Source organism: Dryobates pubescens, chromosome 2 (assembly GCF_014839835.1).
Source record: "Dryobates pubescens isolate bDryPub1 chromosome 2, bDryPub1.pri, whole genome shotgun sequence".
Classification (NCBI taxonomy): domain Eukaryota; kingdom Metazoa; phylum Chordata; class Aves; order Piciformes; family Picidae; genus Dryobates; species Dryobates pubescens.
Window position 1 is genome coordinate 26,961,783 of NC_071613.1, and position 24,347 is coordinate 26,986,129.

At 40.0% G+C, this 24,347-nt stretch overlaps 1 protein-coding gene across 1 annotated transcript; it reads right to left on the reverse strand.

Annotated features, from left to right (window-relative positions):
- Positions 1-12,997: 12,997 nt before the first annotated feature.
- SUMO1 (small ubiquitin like modifier 1) lies at positions 12,998-23,263 on the reverse strand. The gene is made up of 5 exons (XM_054172849.1): positions 23,130-23,263; positions 18,209-18,283; positions 16,850-16,927; positions 14,901-14,972; positions 12,998-13,989 (listed from the first exon to the last, which is right to left on the reverse strand). Exons 1-5 carry the CDS (start codon positions 23,139-23,141, stop codon positions 13,921-13,923), a joined length of 306 nt encoding a protein of 101 aa, XP_054028824.1. The 5' UTR covers positions 23,142-23,263; the 3' UTR covers positions 12,998-13,920.
- Between the last annotated feature and the right edge of the window lie 1,084 nt (positions 23,264-24,347).

Sequence of the window (24,347 nt, forward strand, 5' to 3'; positions counted from 1 at the left end):
CTTTAGGTAAGTCTATAGTATGTAACACTCACTATCATAAAGTAAATTTAGGGCTGGTGCTGGAATAATTCCTAGCATTACTGCAATCTAAGCTGCATCATGTGAAGCCACAGTGGATATAAAACTACAGAAGCAGTAGAGCGGGCTGGTGAAACTGACAATACATGCCAGTAAGTGCTTTGTCAAACAAACAAACAAGCAAAAACAAACCACTCTTTTTTTAACTGCATTTTTCTGGTGAGGGAGAAGAGGGCAGAAAGGCAGCAGAAGTAACAGCCACTGAGAGCAGCAAGAGCTAAACAGAGCAGTAACCATGGATGCTTTAATTATCTGATTCTTTCTGCAACTTGTCATCTCTGTGATATTAAACCGTTTCCGCTTACTACAATATGAAATAAGCCTGCATACGTAGTAGTGAGAATTCATACAAGGCTTAAGAGCTCTGATGATTCAAACAAATGCAAGAAAGAAGACAGTCTTGGGGAGTTTCCCTTTTTGTGTTGTCAATGGGAAAAAAATATTACTATTTAAAGGCTCCTCTCAATATTGATAATTTATTACATAGCCTGCATCATATAGGTTTGCCTTTTCTCAGCATATTCTGCTGACTCTGGATACCTGAAGTGGATCTCTCAAAGTCAGTATTTCCTAAAGGAGCAGCATTATTTGGCAAAAGGTCATTTCCCAGCTGTTCCATCTGCACTTCAACTTTTAGTGACAATCTCAAGATGTCAGCAAAACTGTTTTTCATGTTGCCATCGCTGCTTGCTTCTTGAAGTCTCATCAGGGCTGGCCTTAGCTTGTACAGGGCTCTACATGCTACTATCGCATCCAAGCTGATATTTGACTCCTTCCTCAATTATCATCAAGTCAATATAATCAGCCAGCCTAGGGAAACTATGCAGGCATTGCCTGGTTTTTGGAGACAGAAAGATTCTGGTGTTTTTTCTCCCCCAGGCAAGAAATGAGAAGTGCAAGATATGATTTGTGATGAAATTCAGAGCCATGCAAAACTTGCCTGGTTTCAGATTTCATTACCCCTACACTAGAAAGGCTTGGCAAGGTAAGGGTTCCTCCACCAATTAAGGACACGTAACATCAAGAATTCAGGAAGTTTTCAGTATGCAGCAAGTTGCAGCTTCAATCAAGTCTTCCACTGATATTTGTTCAAGCTCTGAAGTCCTAGAGCAGCTCACAGGCCAAGAAGCTGCCGGGCAACTATATTGTTCCCCAACAAAAGCAAATAAACCCATTTCAGCTTTGCCAATGGTTGTGGGTTTTACAAACAGCTGGGAATGCTGTGTTCCTCCTTGGGCTTGAGTATCAGTTATGCAAATTAAAGCTGATGCACTCTCTCAGAAGGAAGCGCCTAACAGGATGATAGCAACTTCCCCACACTAAGGATGCACCACTTTGAATGATGCTGATGACTTGTAAATCTCAACAGCAGCTGAAAACTTCAGGAAGAATGGTGCGTGTGCTACATTCAACTCGATCCCTACTGCATTTGACATAAGTTCTGAGACTCATAGCTACATATTTAGTTGGAATTCACATCTCCCTCGGCCTTTTCCTGACCAGTTTTTCATTGCACAAGAAACTGCCTCCATTTTATGAGCTCTTTTGAGAGAAGCTCTACACAGGTAAGTCATTAAAGGCTAGACATTGCAGGAAACATAAAAAAGCAGAATCATGGATTGAAGCATTAGGTAACTTTATCTAGGTATTTGGTGAGAGTGGAGGCTTTTGGAGGGGAAGATTTTTCTCTGCAAGAGCTCTTTTATCTGTTTAAAAAACCCTATGTGAACTCTTATTACAGTAACACACTTCAGTGTTTTGCCTTGACAGCAAATTTTACCATATATATGGCTTTTCACACATCCTTGAAACAATGGCTCTCTCTACTGGTGTCTTAACATGTTATATTACAGACAGTTCTGCAGAGAAAAGCACTGAATATCTACAGCAGAATGGTTTGCTTCTTTTCAGGGAAAATCCTGCTCCTTCCTCTCCAGGTTCATTCTTTTAGTAGGCATTTTCCAAGTAGTGTCCTCAAATATACATTGGAAAGACAATCTTCTTCTGCTAAAGAATTGCTAACTTCTACAGTTTAATCTCTTCCACTTTCAGCTAGTGCTGTCTCCTGGGGCTTTGTCAGGAAGAGAGAGATCCCATTGCCTTTTTTAGTTATGAATTTACCCAACAGTTGAGGTCTGATAATTGACATCACTGCAGCACTGACTGAGCAGCTTCAGTCCAGCTCATAAGTCACCAAACAGTCTCTTTATGACTGCAGCCTTACATAAGGTTTCAGGAGACCTTTTACCTTCTTATAATTTGAAGGCTCAATATGTCTGAGCCTAAACCTTTCAATTATAATAGTATCTAAAAGCACTCAAAAATGTGGGGAAACGCCCTTCCCCCTCAATTTTTGTCCCTTTGGATCCTAGAAAGCCTTTAACTTGAAATCTAAATTTGAAGAGTTATTTTGTGGTGGGTTTTTTGGTTTGGTTGGTTTCTAGTTGGTTGGTTGGTTTTCAATATTTTTTGGGAAGTTTTTCTTTTGAGTATGTAACCACTAATTCTTATTTAATCTTTATTAAGATATATTAAACATGGGTTTTTTATCACTCTGCACACTAAGAAAGAATACATTTGGTAGGACTATCAGAAATCTGCAACTCAAGCCAGAAAAGACTACAACAGCAAGTCTCAAATTTCTCCTGAGGTGAGGGAATTAAGCACAATCACTCTCCACCACCACCACTCCCCCTCAGTGTAAAATTTTAATTAAAGCTATTCTCCCATGCTATTATGCTATTATTTGGCTACTTATTTACTGAGACCAGTGGCACTGAACCACAGCTGCACCACAGATGTTCAACAAGAAAAAATATTGTGTGCAACTCTGAGATGCGCCTAACCTGACCAAGGGCTGGTCTTCACTTTTACAGATCCAGTTGAGCAAACTGACAGAAAACCCAAGTCTGGTATTACATAAATGGAAACCTGCTTTGAGTACACAACAAAATTTACTAAGAAAGTGTTTACACAGAAACAACCGATATTTAAATTTTCTCTTTCAGTTCTGAAAATAAGACTAAGTTTCCACTTCCTTTGCTTCTATTTTAGTCAAGCATCTTAATTACAGTATCATCTATCACATTATCTAACACTGTGAGGCATCAGAATGGAATTTCTCAGCAATGGTACCACAACAAATGCCTCTAAGGGCCATACTCATAGCAAGAAAGGACAATCATTGCCTCCTGTTTATACAGTCACAGATATTCCTAAAATAAAAATCAGACTATGAGTTTCTAAAATACTTCAAGACCTTTGGATGATTAGGCAGAAAGGGAGCTGGGAGTACTGGTTGACAGCAGGCTGAACATGAGCCAGCAGTGTGCCCAGGTGGCCAAGGCAGCCAATGACATCCTGGCCTGTATCAGGAATAGTGTGGCCAGCAAGAGCAGAGAAGTCATTCTGCTCCTGCACTCAGCACTAGTTAGGCCACACCTTGAGTACTGTGTCCAGTTCTGGGCCCCTCAATCTGAGAAAGATGTTGAGATGCCGGAACATGTCCAGCGAAGGGCAACAAAGCTGGTGAGGGAAATGGAACATAAGCCCTAAGGGGAGCAGCTGAGGGGGCTGGGGCTGTTTAGCCTGGAGGAGGCTCAGGGGAGACTTTATTGCCATCTACAACTACCTTAAGGGTGGTTGTAGCCAAGTGGGGATTGGTCTCTTCTTCTAGGCAACCAGTGACAGAACAAGAAGACACAGTCTTAAGCTGTGTAGGGGAAAGTTTAGGCTTGATCTTAGAAAGAAGTTCTTCACAGAATAACACAGAGTAACTTGAAGTTGTCTTTGTGTCTCAGGTTTTCATGCAAAATTTTGGTAGCAAAGGAATACGTTAGATTTGGAGTGCTCATACAATAGCAGACTACAGCAGCTGTTGCAAAGTCCTAGTGCACAAACCTGAAGACATACAAATATTCTCTTATCGGCAACTTTTGTGAAGTAACTAACAAATTGGTACAACAATTTCAACATTTGCTGTTTGCCAGAAGATTGATATCCCTTATCACCATATATCATAAGCACATACACTTCTACACTTTTTCACTAGGTTGTGGGAGCTATGGAGACTAAAGTAATGAAAGCATCAGGCTGAATTTCACAAAGGTGAATCCAGCATCCAAAATGCAGCAGAAGAACAGTAATAAAGACTGGAAACAGCACAATGCATAATTTGTTATAGGAAAGGCTAACATAAAGCAGATTTTTAGCATCTTGCTAAACATCATTGTATGCATCTTTTTTGGTTATTTCTAGTGGGAGATACAGCAAAGGTATATCAATGATTAGCATGTTATAGTCAGTTTCTTCAAAACAGAAGGAAAGATACAGTCTAGCCAACTTCATTTTGTGCTTTTGCTCACTAGTTACTTGAAAGATCAAAGACCAAAGGGATTATTTTCTAGTTTGAGAGTGTAGCGGTAAGCAACTGTTATTAAAAGAAATTTAATTATTAATAAGACTGAAACAAGATATATCAAGCATCACCAACAGTCAGAAATACTTAAACTATGCTTAAAGAAAGTGTAGGGTTTTTCCCTTTGTATTTTGCATAAAAAGTCAGGGATTATAAATCATATGTAAAAGCAGACACTGTAGCGAGATTATTTTTCTCTCTAGGTCACTCCTGTGTAGTGGAAAATCCCCAAATATGTCTGCTAGAACATGCACTTACAATAAACAATTTTACAATTATTCAGGAATGCCTATTTGTATTAGGGTCATATCTTGAAACAGAAAGGTGGATTTTGTTGGGCCTCACACTGCAGGGAGCAGAATTTCAGAGAGATAAAACTTATGTGAAGGTAGCAGGCCAGAGGTAGTACAAAGCTCACAACTCACCTGTCTCATATACAGCAGCTTCCCTCTGATGGATAGCATGACCTTCTACCATTTTCCCCATATAAAACGCTAAGTGTGAGAATTTAATCTACACAGAGCTGAAAGCCTCAGCCTTTAGGAGAGCAGTACCATTAATTAGGACAAGATAATTTATTACAGGTTAATAGCTGCCTGCATTAGTCTTAACATTTTCCTCTAGTTTGTCTGTCTGAAGTTCACTACAGTTGTGATGATGCATTTATTGCACCTTTTTGACCATAAAGATTTGAAGTAAGAGTTCTGGTGTATTTGATCATCTCAAGTGGAGCAGTAAACAGTATAGAGGAAGAAAGATGAGGAACAAAAAAAAAATATTTTAAGAGTCACAAAGTTATATCATAGAATAAATTCTCTTATGCAGCATGAGCTTTAGAAGAAAACGCTATGATTTCATCTTATTTATGATTTGTTCTGACACTCTTCCCAGCCACAAAAATTACATAAATAAACACAGCAACAGAAAGAATAGATTTACCTCTAGGCTGAAATGTTTGTACTCTGGATGGACAATCAGAACAGTATCCACATCACCCAGATCAACAACATATTTGACAGTGAAGGGAAGTGCAGGGAAGAAAAGGACCTGTGTGCAGGAGAGGCAAGGCAGAGCAAGGCAACTGGAGGCCAACAGGGAGAAGGCAGCTGGCAAGGCAGGTGGCAGTGGCTGGACCATCTGCTCTTCTTCCAGGGAGGATAAAGCTCTTCCTTACAACCCTCCCCTTGCAGAAAGCTGTAGCCTTCCCCCAGCTTGGGCCTCTTGCCTTCAAAGGTCATCCCAGCCAGCAGCACTTACCTGGCAGCAGGCAGGAGCAGTGGGGCTATGGAAGTGCCAGTAGACACACATGCTGAAGCAACCCACACACAACAGAAGTATGAAGAGAGTGGAGTTACCCAATGTGTCCTTACCTGCTACTGCAGGACAAGCTCTGCTGCCTGCCTCTGCCGCCACAACATGGCTGCCTCCTCAGGGAGTCTGTGCCCCAGCACTGAGGGAGATGTGATGTTCCTCTCCTCACAGCCAGCAGCACTTACATGGCAGCAGGCAGGAGCAGTGGGGCTATGGAGGTGCCAGTAGACACACATGCTGAAGCAACCCACACACAAGAGAAGTATGAAGAGAGTAGAGTTACCCAGTGTGTCCTTACCTGCTACTGCAGGACAAGCTCTGCTGCCTGCCTCTGCCGCCACAACATGGCTGCCTCCTCAACATGGCTGCCTCCTCAGGGAGTCTGTGCCTCAGCACTGAGGGAGATGCGACGTTCCTCTTACAGCCACTTTCCCAGCTCCAAATTCCTCTCACTGCACCCTATCACCACTCTAGCAGAGGCTTTCTTTCAGGGAGGCAACAAGAGGGGCTCCCCGCTAGGCACGGGCTCCTGTCCCCAGCTCTCACTCTGCTGGTCCCACAGCCTCATAAGGCTGCACCTCTCCACACAAGGCCCAGCCCCGCCCCAGCAGCCCCAGCTTATTTTTCACCCCAAGCACAGGTGTTGCTGAGCATACACCACCCCACACTTACTTATCCTTATTAGCAAAAGGCTTTTCTTTGATTTGTATATGCCTAAGCATCATTCATAGATTCAGGTATGGAATAAGGCCATCTCTCTTGGAGGCTTTCTGTCAGGTTACTTTGCCAAGGAGCACAGAAGCACTTCCCGATGCCTTATTTTAAAGGGACAGCACAAATCAAGGTAAAGAAGCTACGCAGTATGCTTTAGAGCTGCATCTTAAATCCCTGCAGCTCCTGGAAAAGATTTCCTCAGTTCTAGTTTATAATTGCAGAAATATGTTATGTTTGTAACCTTTTCATTTCACCATGGCAATCCTCTAGCTGCTAAGTCTGCTACCTTTTTTTTTGTTTTTGTTGTTGTTATTTTGTGTGTGTGGTTGTTGTTCTTTGTTGGTTTTTTTCCCCATTTCCGCACCCCCCACCCCCTGACTTTACCTGTTTCTTCAGTGTCCTGTTTTCTAGGACTAGATGAAAGATCTGTGCCTTCTCACTCATGTATTACAACTTCAAAATATTTAGATAAAATACAGGAAAAATTAGGAACTTGGTAGTGGTTCAGAGAAGATAGCTTAATAATAGGAAATTAATCTAAGAGTCATTAGATATCACAAAGATTAGTACCTACTGGAATGAGAAAAGCAGTAGAACACTTACCACATAAATTAAAACTACTTTAATAAGTACATAAAGCTGGTGTCTTTCAAGAATTTTAAATCTCAACAGAAGATAAATCACTATTCACAGAATGTCAACTTTAAGTGTATTATTAATTATATTCCTGGAAAATGGTAAGAAATCTGCAAAGGCAAAAAAAAAAGGCAGAAAAGGCAGAAAGGTCGCAGCTGCAAGTGGCAAAGAAGAGGAATGAACAAGTACAGAAACTGAAAAATAAAGAGCAACCACAACAAATGGGAAAAGTGAAGGCAGATCTGGAAAAGGAGCACAGATACATGGTTAGTGGAGGATAATGTTCTCCTTTGAGGAGGGAACATTTGAATGGAATGATGTAACAGAACTACCGTAGACTTTGATTTTTGTCAGTCAGGCATATGCATCCAAACCTACTAATGTTCCAGCCTGAAGACACATAAATACAACAAAGCACTTTCTAATATAATAGAAAACCAGTAACACATAAGACTCTAAAGGAGCCAGCAAATTGATCCAATACCCCCAGGCAAATTCCAATTGAGATTCTAAAAACTGCAGATCTTTTAATCCGAAACATGCTTTCATAATGTTCCATCTTTTAGCAGCATATTAGATTTTTTCTTAGTATTGTATGCCTAATAATTTAATAAAAAAAAAAAACAAACTTTCATTCATTTATCATTACTCTGAATTCTGAATCTGTTCTAAAAATCATTATTTTCCAACTCATTAAAGAAAAATCAGTAGACACTGAATCAGTCATTTAAACAAATGTAGCTTTCCAACTGATTTTATATAGCTTCAAGTGACTTCACAATTTCCATACAGCACCAAACCTACTACTGGGCATTTTCCCTGACAAAAGGCTCATAATGGTTGCAGTTTCACGGTTATAGACATTTTGTAGCAATGTAGGTTATTCCTTAATGACAGAATAATTTTACACTACCAAAAAAAATAAAAGAATTGCAGTAAGAGCATTTTTATTCTTTGCTTCTGCTGACATAGCTTTAGGAAAAAAAAGCAACCAAACCAAACAAAAACCACACAAGCAAATAAACAAATTAAACCACCACCAAACATGAAAAAAACCCCAACACCAAAACCAAACACGAAGCCAACAGATACATAAAGCAAAGCTCTGGGAAACCCATCAATATCACAAACAAGTTCTGGTATAATTATCATATTTGTACTCACCTTTTGAAATGCTCTGCCTACAGAAAACAACACATTCTGATACCACCTTATTGCTTTGCTTCTATGCTTGTTAAGAATGGTATTTACTGGGGAAAAGAGCTACCTCCTTGGGTGATTTGGAAGAGCTGCAGCTTACCTAGAAATGACTGAACGCTTTGGAGATTATCACATGGTCACGGGCATTTGTAAGAACCAGGTTATTAGAAGGTAATACCTTTTAATCAGATGGCTGAAAATAAAGGACAAATCTTATAAAGCATTTTTTTATATTAGGGCCATGTCTTGCTGAACTTTATTTCATGAAAAGGAAGAAGCTGTTCAAATCAAACTGATGGACTGAGAACCCTGAGATCTCAGTAAAGCAGGCTGGATTGTCCTTAACTTCCTGCTCCCAAAATAAGAATATTTCTTGACTTCATGAGCACCTTTAATTTTCTTTCATGCTCCTTAAAGTATAAATTTTGCAAAATAGCTAATTTTGATCACCACTCCATTTACATCCATATCTTAGCAAAAGCTTTCCATTGCCTCCTTGCTTGTTGCATAGCCCAGCTTCTTTTTCTTGGTTTGTGTTCTTGTTTCACATAGATGCATTCCAGTTTTTCCCTCTAAGATCTTGTTTTCTGAACTTCCCCAGCTGTCCCTGTGCTCTCCCTCATCCCTTGTCTCCACATATTTATATAAACCATGTACCTATAGACTATAGCCTTCTTGTCCTCAAAAGCACACATGTAAAATTATAATGTAGCTTTTTGCCCCCTCACAGATAGTATGAATAAGTAGACAGTTGTGGTGTTTTGTTTTTTGTTGTTGTTTTGTTGCTTTGGGGGTTGTTTTGTGTTTTATTTTGGGTTTTTTGTGGTAGTACTAAATTGCAGAAGCAACTAGACGTATACCAAGTATCACTAACCAGTACCATATTCTAATTTCTCTCTGCTTTGGCAATCTGCTTAGCTCTTTGGGCTAGAGCCCAGTCTTCTTCTAGCAAGAACGTTCAGCAAACCCAAGGTTGCTACAGCAATTAATAATTTACATTTTAGTTTACAGAAACGGAAGCCAGAAGAGTTGAGGCACCAGGAGGAAGAGGTGGTAAGGAAGTTACCATTAAAGACAGCAGCAGGAAGATGATCATAGAAATCTTCTGCAATTCTAGAAGAGACAGGTACAGGAACAGGTGGTCAATAAAAAGGCTCATGTTTACATCTCTGCATTCACCCAAATGGATGATTTCTGGTAGAGACTTAAGCTGGTGCATCTGCCATGGAACTCTGGTGACACCAAGTCCCAAGTGTGCAGTACCTCAGCTGTTCCTCCTCGATTAAATACATATGGTAACAATAGGCCTTTTTCCCAGTCTCTGCAGCCTGAAGAACAGAAATTCAACATATAATGCAACTGTGGAAGACACTAGTAACATTCATGCTACATCTGTTAATTTCTTGGTGTTTTCGTTATATATCCTACCAGGAAAGCCTGACTCCCAGGAGCTAGAGAGTTTTAAAAAAATTAAAAGACACTCAGAATCACAGAATCACCAAGGTTGGAAGAGACCTCAAAGATAAGTCCAACCTGTCACCACAGACCTCATGACTAAACCATGGCACTGAGTGCCACATCCAAACCCCTCTTGAATACCTCCAGGGAAGGGGACTCCACCACCTTCCTGGGCAGCCCATTCTAATGGCAAACAACTCTCTCTGTGAAGAACTTTCTCCTCACCTCGAGCCTAAACTTCCCCTGGCGCAGCTTGAGACTGTGTCCCCTTGTTCTGGTGCTGGTTGCTTGAGAGAAGATACCAACTCCCTCCTGGACACAACCAGCCTTCAGGGAGTTGTAGACAGCAACAAGGTCTCCCCTGAACCTCCTCTTCTCCAGGCTAAACAATCCCAGCTCCCTCAGCCTCTCCTCATAGGGCTTGTGCTTGAGGCCTCTCTCCAGCCTCGTTGCCCTTCTCTGGACACGTTCAAGTGTCTCAAAACCTAAATTCCAAAAAGATTTTTTTTTTTTTTAAATTCCAGTTCAAGACAAACTCGTGTTTGAGACAATATGAAATATTTGTAATGTCAGTACTACAAAAATATTTTCTATTTTGTAATTGATTAAAAAAACATTTCCTAAATAGGAATATGTGAGCAACTAATAGTTGTTAGTGATCTGAAAGGCCATCAAGTGGTAGAGATGGCAGAATGCCCGGAGTATGAAAGCTGGGATAGGAGGCTGAGGAGATGAAAAAAAGGAAGACACTAAAGTTGTCTGCACGGTGTTTCAGAAGCTGACCTTCACTTAAAATAAAACAAAGAAACAAACAACAACAACAACAAATAAACAAACCTGAACAGCAATTCAAAAGTGCATAGAGAAGATGTCCTGGCTGACAAAGATATTTTAGTATTATATTCTTACGAACAATTTCCTTTTAGAGTAGAAAGAGCTGATAACTAATTCACAACTGTAGTGCTTCTAAAACAATAGATGGTTAGTCAGAATTTGTGACAGACCAAGTCTTAGCATTATTTGTCATCTTAAGTCTAAATCTTGCTAATATTTACACATTTAATGTAAAAAAACATTGTGAAACTAATTATCATGTAGATATATTTATACTTTATATGCAGATCTTTTAAACACACTGGCTTTAAAAAATCTGTGGACATCAGTAATTTTGTAACAAACTTAGCAATACAGCCTTTATATGCCACCATAGTGAACATTAAATAATTTCACAACTAGAAATAAAGCAAGGATTAAGCTCCACTGCGTTAAACTAACTCAGTGAAGAGGGTTTCATTGTTTCATGACAACTGGGTTTTTTTTAAACATATAATAAAATCAGCCATCAACAGCTGAACTCAGTTCTTTCAATATGCAGGTAAGCATGTGATGGAAAACAAATCACAAAAGGAAAAACTCTTTCTCTGGTTTTCTCCAATATGTGAAGGCCAAGCTGACTTCCAGTCATGTGCTACAAAGCTATGAGTGGTTCAGAAATTCTTCTCCAAACCACCTTTTCAAAAAAAAAAAAAAAAATTGAGAAGTTTAGGTCTTCCAGAGGAACAAAGAAAATCTGAATGTCTACTCCTTGACTTCAAAATTTAGTTTTTATTTCAATGTACAACTCCCAAGAATGAATTTCCTTTAAACTGGTATTTGTGCATCTATGTAGCATGTGTGTCTTCTCATTCCACATGAAGGTCTCAATTTTAATCTTTGAGACAGAGTACAGTTTTCCTGTTATTACAGTTCCACTCATTTATATCAGCACAGACATTGCTTTAGACCAGCAGCTCCACTGAGGCTTCACAAGTCTGAGAAAGAGGTCAAATCAGTTTGTCACTGGTACTATCCCCACTCTATTGAGATAGTTTTTAGGACAAGGTTACACAATAGGAAGAAAACTCTGCTTTGAGCTTCATTCTACTAAAATTGCATTATGCAGGAAACCCTCCTCCATAGTCTCAAGAGAACTGAATGCAGTGCTTCAGCTAGAAACCTGATATAAATGACCATATAAAAGGCTTAGGAGTGAATAGAAAAAAAAGCAAAGAAAGCTGGCGCAGCAACTAGAGTACTAGCATCGAACCCAGGGGATCCAGACTCTCTTCTCAGCTCCACTTTCAGGTTCCACAGTGACCCAAGTAAAATCCCATCCCCTGTGCCTCAGTTCCTAATTTCCAGAAGAGGGATGGTGACAATTTGTCTACTAACAAGAGATTACACAAATTTCAGTTAGAAGATGATCTGACAATAATCACAAGGCTGTTTTATTTCTGGTGTTCTGAATCAGATATATTTAGTATTTTATAAAAGCAATTGCAGAGAAGTGCAAAGAAGCCATGTTGTTCTACATCACAGCAGTAGTCCCTCTTCCCCCCCTGAATTACATAGAATGCTTCAAGAAAATCCCATATTCTGACATTTTGTAAACATAAGTTTTAATATTAATAAAAACTGCTTAGTGCAATTATGTGTACAAAAGTTTTAAGAAACAGGTCACTAACCACAAGCATTAAAGAAAATGTATTTTTAACTTCACCGCAAGTGTCATAAAAACTAATAATTCAAGATCTGCAATTTGTGAAAGTATGCCAGCACTAAAATGTGTCTTTAAACGAGACAGCATTAATAATGAACTTGATTTATCATACCAAATCAGGAACAAGGCCCATTTATATCTGCTGAAAGACTGAAGCAGGAAGAGTGCAAAAACTTTCTTTCCACATAACCTTGCTCATAACCTCCCATATGGGCTTTCACATCCAGTAACATGTTCTTAACCCAAATATTTAGAACTTGCAACTAGCTAGAACATGACGTGGACCCTCATAATGATGCATGAAAAATTATCATGACACTTGCATGTCATCCGTTATGGACAGATTATGTAATGGTACCATGATCATATGAAATGCAGACATTAAAAACCAACTTTGTATTTCCTTCCAAGCTGCACTTTTCAGTTTACCTTCTATGCATGAAGATGTATGTAACTGTATGTGAATATTCTTGAACAAGAAAAGCAACAGCTAGTAGTCTCAAACAGTCACCTGCAAACCAAACAGATGAAGAATTTGACTAGGTCAAATACAAAAAACCTGCAGATTCGGTGGGTATTAGGTTTTCCGGTTCTTCTGGGGGTTTTTGTTTGTTTTGGTTTGTTGTTTTTTTTGTTGTTTTTTTTTTTTTAAATGAGGTATATTTACACAACACACTTATTTTCTGGCTTCAATGCATATTTACTGGAAAAGCACGGCCTGTCACTCTTAATGGTTTTGCTCATTTCCAAATATTTGAAAAGAAAATGCAAGTTGTTTATAAAATTGTTTTTCTTGTTTATTTTAAATGAAGCTGGTACAGACAATGTCCATTCAAAACCCACGTCCCAGGCCAAAAGATACAAACAAGAGTGTCAAAGTAAACCAGTTATCTGCTGTGCACATTCTTGCACGAATACCTGTGTGTTCTAATTACTATATGAAGTTAAAATGCTCTTCTGGCAAGACTTTAGAATCATTGGGGTTTTCAATTTCATGTCTTCAGCAAAGCCATCTCTGGAGCAAGATACAGATGACAACAGTTCTAGCTTTTCCATTTCCAACTTGGTAATGTTCTTTGTAGGGTCATCAGCACAATTTAAGCAAAATAGCTCTGAGTTATGGATACACATTTCTCCACAGTTTAGTTCTCTGAAAACTTCATCTCGCACTGAAAGTTATAGTCCAGGAGTGAAACAGTCACACATCAAAACTTCAGGGCAGATATGGAAGTCATTAAGAACACTCGCCCACCTGGCAGATCTTATAGCCTTCGTGCCTGAAATGCACGAACCTAGTGAACATACAAATGCATGTGTGTACATATATTTCTAGAGGGAGGGGCAGAAGGGAAGAGGGAAGCAAGGCTGCAGCTGGATCACAAAAGTTCAGCACAATTAAAACAGAAACAATGTATAATGAGCACAAGAATTCAAAATACCAGACGTTTGAAAATAAAACTCCCAGAGATGGGGTGCCAGTTTCAATTCAGTGTTGAACACCACATTACAAAAGAACTATTATTTAAAAATAAAAAAGGATTAAGGGGGAGAAAACAAACAGAAGGATCTAAACTGTTGAGTGACCCCCCGTCTGTTCCTGATAAACTTCAATCACATCTTCCTCCTCCATCCCCAGCTGTGAGAACAGAGAAAAACAGCATATAATTGTTATAAATCTAGTGTACTGAATGCAGAGCAGGTCCTAGATAAGTCATAAAATGATTTACTCCTCTGTTCCGTTCTAATTCAAAGGGATTAAAGAAATTAAGTCACTATTCTATGATACTAGGACCTCAGTCAAAACAAAAGACTCAGTGAAGTCTAAATCCACTTGTGGAACAGCACACACCAGCCTGGAAGTTGCTAGTTACACCTTTCTCTAAATTCCTTCTTCAGCAACAGATGCAGGGGAATGTAACCAACACACCAGTGAATGCACCAGCTGTACAGCTACGTGAATTATGTGCGGCACACAACTGGCTCACAATACAGGTAAGACCTACTGCTTGCAATTCAAAGCCTGTTTACAATGGTTCTCTCAGAGAGGGCAAGCTACTCAATTTCACAACACATGTTTGATTTTTCAGAAGGTCATTATTGTATAACAGTGTTTCTTCCTGCTTTGCCATAACAATTGGTGGAAGTCACTGGACAGGAAAAGTAATCTGTTTTCAGTTTATTTACACCCTAATAAATGTGAAATAAATACATATTTATTCCAAAGTCACACTGAAGTTCTAACTCAACATGTGGGAAGTTTCCCTCGTTTCTTTTTTCTCTGGCAAGCAGTGACTGCACCATCTCTTCTAAGCCAGTGTTACACATGGAGGTCAAATCAATTTCTTTCTGAACTGTATGTCAGCCTTATTAAAGACTCTAGTTATATGGACTACATTTGACTACAATGTCAGGTTTGACTGAAATGTTTGCTATATTTAAGAAACACCTTCATTCTGGTTAACAGTCTAGCAGAACAGAAAAACTAACCTATCTGGTGTTTACTTTCTCCAGTGAAATATGTACCACTCTTTCTAGAAAGAAACTCACCTCCTTGGGGGTATGATTATCAGTAATTCTCTGACCCTCGAAGAGGAACCTGAGTGAATTCATTGGAACACCCTAAAGGCAAAACAAAAGAAAACAAAAAAGGAGCTGTTCAAGAAAAAAACCAAACAAACAGAACTTACTGAAAACTATAGATTTACAAGAAAACAACCTTTTTAATAAAAACAACACATGAAAGTCAAAAAAGAAAGTGTTAGTTCCTGTTACACAGGGAGACCAGCTGTTCTGTTGCAATCACGCAGACTACAAAGTAATGCATGGAGCACCATGGTGCAAATAACTATGCAGAGAAATTCACAGGAAAGAACAGCTCTTCACACTGTTCCAACAATCGCTCTGGCCAGCTTGGAAGAAACATTCATAGTCCCTTTTTTGGAGAAAAGCCTACTTGACATCAAGAACTCCACTGACTGCTGATAGAGGAAATTACAGACACTCCTGAATTCAGCCCAGGAGATAAAGCCATGTTCATTAAAACAATAATTTATTTATTTTAAAAAACAAAACAAAACCCCAAACCTTCAAACTCATGCATTTTAATCAGTCAGTAGGACTGCTGCATGAATTATTTCCAAGATATTATTTTAAAATATCAAGTTTTTCACATTAATTGCAATTTAAATCACTTGGATTTGGCTACAAACGTATCTGGTGTTTGAGCTTTTCTTTCCTCCTGCTCCAGAAGGATAACAACAAAGAAAAATCCACAAACAAGACAAAACAAACCAACCAACCCAACACTGTACAAAAGAATACTCAATTGACAAGTTCAACTTGTCTCAAGGTATTAAGAAAAAGCATTATTTATCTCCTGAAGTGAACTCCAACACAATTACTCAAGAAAAGACCACACAAGGCATCCGTCCCCAAAGCTGGGGGTGAACTAGGCCAGGGCTTCTAGAAATAGCAGCACTGAATCCACAATAGCTGCCACAGAATCTAGAAATGAAGATATATTTTTTGTTCTACAACAGCAGTTAATATTTACCTGCATCCACAATGAATGTTGCAGATTTAACATAGAGCGTAACAGGCAGTGTAAATCTATTACCACATTAATGACTGTAAGAGTGCCCCGGGCTGCTCTTATCCACTACAGCTTCAGGGGAATTGCACTTAAGAGACAGGACGGAGATTTTACAATAATGATGCATCCCTTAGCATTAAAAATGTGAACATCTATGCCTTCTGAGTAGCCACTATGTATTTTCAAACAGTAATTTTAACTTATTACAAAATTCACAACTTTTTAAACTAAAAATACCTTTACTTTTCAAAAGGAATGAGGGGATTCATTATTTTTGTACTGTCAGATACCTCCTGTCCCACTGGTAACTAGAATCACAAAACCATTTTGGTTGGAAAAGACCTTTAAGATGATCAAGTCCAACTATCAACTCAAAAGTACCATGACCACTAGACCATGCCCCCAAGAGCCATGCCTACATGTTTTCTGAATACCTCCAGCGATGGTGACTCGACCACATCCCTAGGCAGCCTGTTCCAATACTTGACCATTCTTTCAGTAAGTAATTTTTTCCTAATATCCAATCTAAAGCTGCCCTGGTGCAACTTGAGGCCATTTCCTCTCATCCTATTGCTAGTCACTTGGGAGAAGAGACTAGCACCCACCTCACTACAACGTCCTTTCAGATAGTTGCAGAGTGCAATAAGGTCTCCCCTCAACATCCTATTCTCCATAACAAAGACTCCTACTTTCCTCAGCCCTGCCTCCTAAGACTTTTTCTCCAGACCCATCACTGACTTCATTGACCTTCTATGGACATGCAAAATGTCCTTCTTGTACTGAAAAGCCCAAGTTAGTCCGAAGTTTGACTGTCTCAACAAATATCTTTATTTGAAATGTGAGAAAAGTAAAGCTGAAATGTTTGGCTTTTACATTTCTTTCAGCGTGCCACTACTTCACAAACCTGTCTTTGACAGTATGATTCTTTGAGTTTCTTGAGGTGTGTTGTCATTTTCACCTTGAAGTGAATTTCACTGCTGTCCTAAGAATAGAAAAGAAAAAAGTTACTCTCTTTGTAACTGCTTACTTCATGCTAATTTTAAGACTTCAATTAAGAAAAACTTATGTCAAACTAACACAGAAAATAGCTGAACTGTCACCATGTGTACCTTGGAGCATCACAACATGAACTTCCAGGATGATTTATCAGTCACTAAATTCATCATGCACTTCCACAGGAAACTCTGTTTTAAAACAGATGGCATGGTATAGCCTTAGGCTCAGGATGGTTTGGATTTAAAAGTACTAAACCCATATACGATTCAGTCTGTGCTTCAATCTTTACCCAGCTGATGTACTTAAGAAATACAAACATACATACACACACAGGGCACTTCTGCTCCAAGATTCCAAAAGAGACAAGTTAAAACTTGCACTTCAGTATATATATATGAATTCTTGTTCAGTTAATTATCTAGAAGTTAGGATACAAACAGACCTGGCAACACAACACTAACCTCAGGAGAAACCTTAGGTCTCTTTATTGTAGTTCTTCCTACCAGCTGTAAGGTATAAGTTAACTACAACTGTCAAAATGGCTGCAGATAAAACAGATGATCTGTGCAAAAAGCATGTGGGTCACACTTAGTTTTTGACTGTGGTCTCATGACTACCAGTTAACCCAGGAAGAGGTCAGCTAGTTTGTGTTAGTCCTACTTCAAGTCATCGGTCTCCAGTCAATAGCACAGCAATCAAGCTATCTATACTCCAACAAACAACACTGAGTTAAATCATATGAGCTAGAGGTTCTCTGCACAGAAGGACTTCTGTTTGAGAAGAATTTTGACATTCACATTCCAGCACAACTTGAATTCAGATTTATAATCCAACATTCACATCTAACAACACGCCAGAGAACAGAATCTCCTTCATACCCCTGTCCATGAAAGTTATCCGATACTTAGTGTACTGCATGAACTCTGAAGACCTGGATTTATCAATTTTGCCATAATTTTGTCCATATCCTTGAGTAAATTAATCTCTCTCTGCATCTCTCCTGCTTGCAAGACGGGGATCACATGGACCCAATGTTGAGTCACAAGGATAAAACACTCAAGCTTTTAAAAAGAACCACACCAGAGAACATACTAGTACACCCTACCAGCAATTAGCAAGTAGTTTACAGCAGGGAAGGATTGATATAAAAAAAAAAAATTGAAGTATCAGCTTTCATTTGTTCAGATCTACAATAAAAAATAAAATAAATTTTTTTTAAAAAATCACACCTCTACCAAATTTCATGACTAATTGTTTAAAAACTCACCTGCCCAATGACTTTAAGTTTAATGTATTCTCCTTCTTTCTTGTCTCCTAAGTCCTCAGCTGAAGGTTTTGCTTCCTGAAAGAAACACATTTAAAAAAATCTGATCAGTTCAATGTTTCATTATTTTCATTGGGCAGTATGACACCTGGTATCCCCCTACTGCATTAAAGCAGACTATTCAAAGCATCTTATTTCTTCCTGTGTGTGAAAACAGTAGCAACAGAGTATTATGAAAGGTTGTCTATCTACCTATAAAAAGTTTAATCACAGAAAAGAAACACCATGAAGAACACAAAAGATGAGCGAAGGATCATTTGGATGTAGACAATGAAAGCAAAAATAAGTACTATTATTTTCATGCCACTAATTCCTATCCAACAGACTGCAAAAAAAAGAAACGCAGGAACTGTACTAAAAGGCTCAGATACTTGACAGAAGAAAGAACATCAAGGAGAGTAAACAGAAAGCACTTGTGACACTACCAGTGTAAAGACTGAACCACACAAGCATTTTTTTTCTGTACACTGCATCCCCAATAGTCACTACTTTCAAAAAGATGGTCAGTCACCTTCTTTTCTACAGGGAAACATAAGCAACTGCTTCGTTCTAGAATGTTTGTTTTAAAGCCCTAGCTCTTAAAAGTTCTTACAAGTTGCAGTTCTGAGATCTGTAGCACTGTGTATCTTTCCAGAATAAGAATTAATCATAAACCCAAGTTTGATTCAACAACTTAAGCAATAGAACTTCCAGAATGATTCACGTATTATGCTTTGTAAGACACATATTAAGGACATCTAAGTTTTCGTGTTAGCTGCTGATAGATAGGACAAGAGAGATCAGGTATTAATAACCTCACCCCTTGTCTGTCACTACATATTCTGGGCCAAGCCTTTTACGTTCCACTGCAGCACAAAGGGATTTTACACAGGGAACTACTTCATCCAGATAGTGCTTAGTGAAGAAATCTTCTCAAGTAGTAAGAAACAAGAATACCCTGCTGATCACATTTAAGTTTTCCTTTCATACTTTATTGCTTTTATACAGTAGGCAAAATAAAAAAAATATGTGCAAGTGCCTACTACAAACATTTCCCCAGCTCTAAAGGGACTTTTTACTAAGTCTATAGAAATATCCCTTGTACGGTTGGACTGGAACTTTAGGATCAAGCACCAAAAACATACTAGCTTTTTGTGTTAAGTCCATCCAAATAGGTTTCTATCTCCAGATTAAAATGGCAGACAAGCCTTTTCAAGACTTTTTTTTTTTCCTCCCCTCCTTAAAGAGGTTAATTATGCACAACTTAATGGAATGTTGTAAGTTCAGAGAAAGGCAGGGGAAAAGTCTGCAAACATCTACTATACCTGTACCAGTCCCAGTTTGGATGAAAGAAAGAGAATCATAGAATGGTCTGGGTTGGAAGCAAGCTCCAAAGGTCATCTAGTCCAACCTCCTCTGCAGTAAGCAGGGGCATCCTCTTGTAGATCAGGTTGCCCAGAGCCCTTTTGAGCACCTTGAATATCTCCTGAACTACCTTCCTGGGCAACTTGTTCCAGTGTCTTTGTATCAGTTTGACTCATTACCTCGAGACAGACCCATTCAGTTCCTGTGCAGACAGAAAAACCCTCTATGAACCAGAGGCTACTTGGTTTGACTATTTAAAAAAAATAAAAGTTACCCACCTGGGTTACTGGGACTGATTCATGACCTTTCAAGCTCAAGCTTAAAACTGACCCCAAGCTTTCAAGAAACTAAAAATTCACCCTTAGGTCTCCAAGCAAGTCACTTTTTAAGCGTTAAAGAAGTCCTAGATGATAATATAGGCATAGCAATTGTGCTGCCCACCACATCTTTCCCCTTCAACATATCTGAACTCTAACCTCATGCAACTATATTCTGGAATAAAAATATGCTGTTTTCCACCCCTGACCAAAAAGAAAAACAAGAATATGCAACTTGTTCTAATAACTTGCAGAAACGTAATTTTTGTTGTCCATACTAACCTCTAGGAATCAAAGAGAGATTCAGATCTATATGGATTTTAAGTCTGTAACTTCAAAACTATCTCTTGTTTTGCTACCACTGGAACCATTTATAAGAACATCCTGTCCCTCTACACAATGTTTCAGGTCAGTCGCTGTCTTGGTCTACTTTGCACAAGAACCAAATTGCACAGCAGCATAGTAAGGCAGAAGCAGAGCCATTTGTAGTAGCTTATACAGTTCTGTGCATTGTAATCTACCTACTTGGCTTTGCAAAACGAATCATCCTGTACAAGGTATGACAAATCATCATTGCTATTATGACAGTGCCTCTGGCCAATATAAGTGGAAAGTAATGATTCATAAGATGCTCGATTCCTACCCGTGGGGAAACAGGGCTCTTGCACTAAAAATGAATAGAGGAAGTAGCAAACAGCAGAAAAAGTAAATGGAATTAGCAGTCCTGAAACAGAAATCTACTTGTTTAAAGCCCTATAAAGAGAGCTGTAATTTCAGTAAAAGAGAAATAATATCAAATCGATGTTGACAATGCCAATAACTGAAGCTTAAAAAAGAGCAAATTATTTTAAATCAGAACACAAGATCCAACAAGTCTGAAACAGCTCCCTGCATTTTGTCAGTGAACTATACTGCTATTCAATGGCAAGTGGTAATGCCAACACAAAACCAGCTGACAACAAAGAAAGCAAGGGTATTGCGAAGTTACTGAACTAGAAGCTTTCTTTAACAAAATCCTGGATCTGCAAGCAAGCCTCCAGACGTACTTGTAATGTGAAAAGCAGTGGTGGTCTAGTGTATCTCATGAAGCATTATCAAGAAACCCAAAAGCCTACCATACAAACAAATCAGGAATACCACAACACTCCAAGTTCTAACTCTTCATTAGATGCTTAAAGCTTTAGGGCCTTTTTTCCATAGTTTCTCCACAGTTTTTCTAAGCACAACATAAGGCTCCTAATACTGTTTCACTTTTATTTATCAACACTAAATTCATGACAGTAGAAAACGCTCAAAGTTTCTTGGATGAAATACAGTGGTATTGTTATTGCAACTAATGAATTGACAAAATAAACATTGGCAATATACTGCAAGTTTCCTTCTTCAGTTTTCTGAAGTGCTCAGAGTCCAAAACTGAAAAAAAACAGAACTAAAACCCCACCCTTACATGCAACATACTTAACATAATCATTAAAACAAAATCACCCACCCAGCCCCAATTACTAGAGTAATAGGACTACAACACATCTTAATAGAGCAAATAAACTCTCACATTTGTTATCAGAGAGGAAGAATCCATACAAACTACAGCATTCTTCATTAGCAGTACATGAACAGACAAAAGGGCCAGCATATAGATTCAACTAAAGCAAAACCAGCCTCATACTGTTGAGGGGAAGGAAAAATCAATTCTTTTTTGTTTGTACTAAGATGCCACCAAGCAGCCATGTTTGTTTGAATTCTGCCCTTTTTGGAAGTATTTTTACTTATCATAAAAATTAATTTGCTATTGGTAATAAAGTAACCTAAATAAATATGCTTCTTTATTTATACTAAAAATGACATTAATGGCCATTTTTACCTAAGGAGAGCCGCTATGTATTAAAACATGTCTTAGTTCCCAATTACAGCAAGCTACAGAGGTGGTCACATAAAGATCAGTCTACAAAATCTAGTTTAGAATTTGCCTTTTTTAAAAAATGCAGCCACTTTCATGTATTTTACTACAGGGGAAACATGTCCTAATGGGTGTCAGCAATAGCTGTACTCCCAGCTGCACTCTCATAGGCAGAGATAGGCACCAGCACTATTTTCAGTTGTGTTGTGCTGGAAAGTCGGCAGAGATGATCACCAATCCATACAGCAACGTTTTCTATTTAGGAGACTCTACTAATCTTAGCCTTTTCATTTCCTGGCTGGCACTAGTACTATTCTTGACTCCACGGCACTGCAAGAAACATTTGTAGATACTTGACATTGATATTTTCGAAGTCGAATCGTCCTGACAAAGTTAGAAAACACTGCCATATGAAGGCAATATGAAAAAAACAAAGCGAAACACAAAATCGGAATGCTGTTTTAACTTTCCACCAGCAGGTCACACAGCCTGAAGCAAGTTGTAAGCAAATGACTGTATACATGCCACGGCAAGTAAGTCAGGAACTTGCGGTATAAGTAACTGAAGTCCCTAGTTGAGAAGTCAGAATTGACAAGAACGTAATGATGTACAAAGACTGAAGGCAGGAAAAAGTCTTTGTGAAGGACAGGCGTTTAATACAGGTAAGCAACGCTCAGCTACGAGTCTGCGGGCTTTCCCCCTCCTTTTGCATTCCTAGGACAAACAGAGGACCTGGCAGGACTAGCGTAACCCGCACAAAGCCTGCTCCGGGGCAAGAGCATCCCTCCACACGCCTGGGACACGGAAAATTAAAGGAGCCAATAGCTGTGCAACACGGCTTACCGCTCACTGTACTCCCAGGTTTCCAGGGCCGGGGCTGCCCGGGCATCTATCCTGGCCCGGAGCCCCATGAAGCTACCTTTGCTTTGGCCAGGGGTCTCCGAATAACCCCTGCCTGGAGCACGCCCCAGCGCCCCGCACGAAATACCTTTAGCGAAGGGAAAGGGGGATTAGAGTACGAAGGGGGAGGGGGAGCTGTTTGCCGAGGTCAGAGATTGCCGCGCATACACACGCACCCCCTTAGAGCAAGATCTCTAGAGTGCCTCACGGGCGGTCGCGGTTCCGCGCACAGAGCACGGGATCGGACTGGGGCTGCCCCGCGGCAGCAGGTCGGGGCCCGCAGACAGCTCCTCCCGCGCCCCCGCGGCTGCGGGGCCTGCCGACGCCGCCCGCCGTGCCATCTCCCCGCGCCCGGTGGCAGCTCGGCCCGGGATCGGCGGCCGGTCGGCGCCAGCGGCGCTCGTACCTGGTCAGACATGGCTCGGCCCCGTTGCGTGCGGCAGGCTCGGCTGGGCCGCTGCAGGCGCTCCGCTCCTTTCTCTGCCCGCAGCGCAAACACAGGCCGCGGCGCGGGCGTGATTTCCTGTGCGCCTGAGCTCACTTCCTGCCCGCCGGCTCCTCCCAGCCCGCTGAGGGACCCCACTGTAGCCAGTTCTGTCGGACTCCCCGGGCCCCTCAGCACCGTAAACCCAGGGGGTCGCTTCCCTGGCCTCGCCCTGGGCAGACGCGGGAAAAGCGAGTGCCGTGGCAGAAGTGATCGCAGCTCTCCTCAGGTCCACGGCCTGGCCCTGCGTCTGCGAGCGCAGGCGGCCTCCAAAGGCCCAGATGCAGAAAGGCACCTAATGGCCTTCCTGAAGGGGAAAAAAAAAAAAAAAAAGACCAAAAAACAGGTGTTTTTATAAACTCCGCTAGTTGTAAGCTGCCTAATGTCTGCGTAGGAGTCTGGACTGCTATTATGTCCCGCCCTAGAGAACCCTTCCAACAAAAGCAGATTTTGCAACAAAAATCACTTTCATTACACCTAACTGTCAGGACTTCTTAAAAGTTTTAACTAAAAGACTCCTGTATGGCATCACTGCTAGAACAAGTGCACGAGTAAGGAGAGAGAACCACATGTGAGAACTATAAAATAGCATTACATAAAATACATGCCTCAACGCAAGTCCGTAGCATTGAAGCAGATTATTATCTGGATTTTTAACTTTTCTCATCACCTTTGCGGAAGGGTAGGAAGTCTCTCCTGACAGAGCACGTTTGTCAACACAGTCTCCAATGCTCTGCATACCTTGTACCTTTTTCCTCTATATTTTTCTACTACTGATCATCAGAAAACATTGTTGTTTGGAGATTTTCTAGTAACTCTCCAGTCTGCATAATGCCACAATTCACAAGCTTCTAAGAGGAGAAAGAACAAGCCTGCCAGTGCATCCAGTGCTGCTAAATAACTCATGGTTCTCAGGATGCCCTTGCCCTGGGCATTACAAACAGCTGTACCAAGGGATGCACTTTCACTAAGCAGTGAAACAATGCAGTATCTAGACTCACAGGTATTAGTCTTAATCACAAATCATAATCTTATAAACAATTCACAATTAACAAGGGAGAAATATGTAGAAAGAACCAAAACAGGTGCTATAGAGACCTGCAGGATTAAGATGACCTTTCTTAGGCAAGGCCTAGTAAG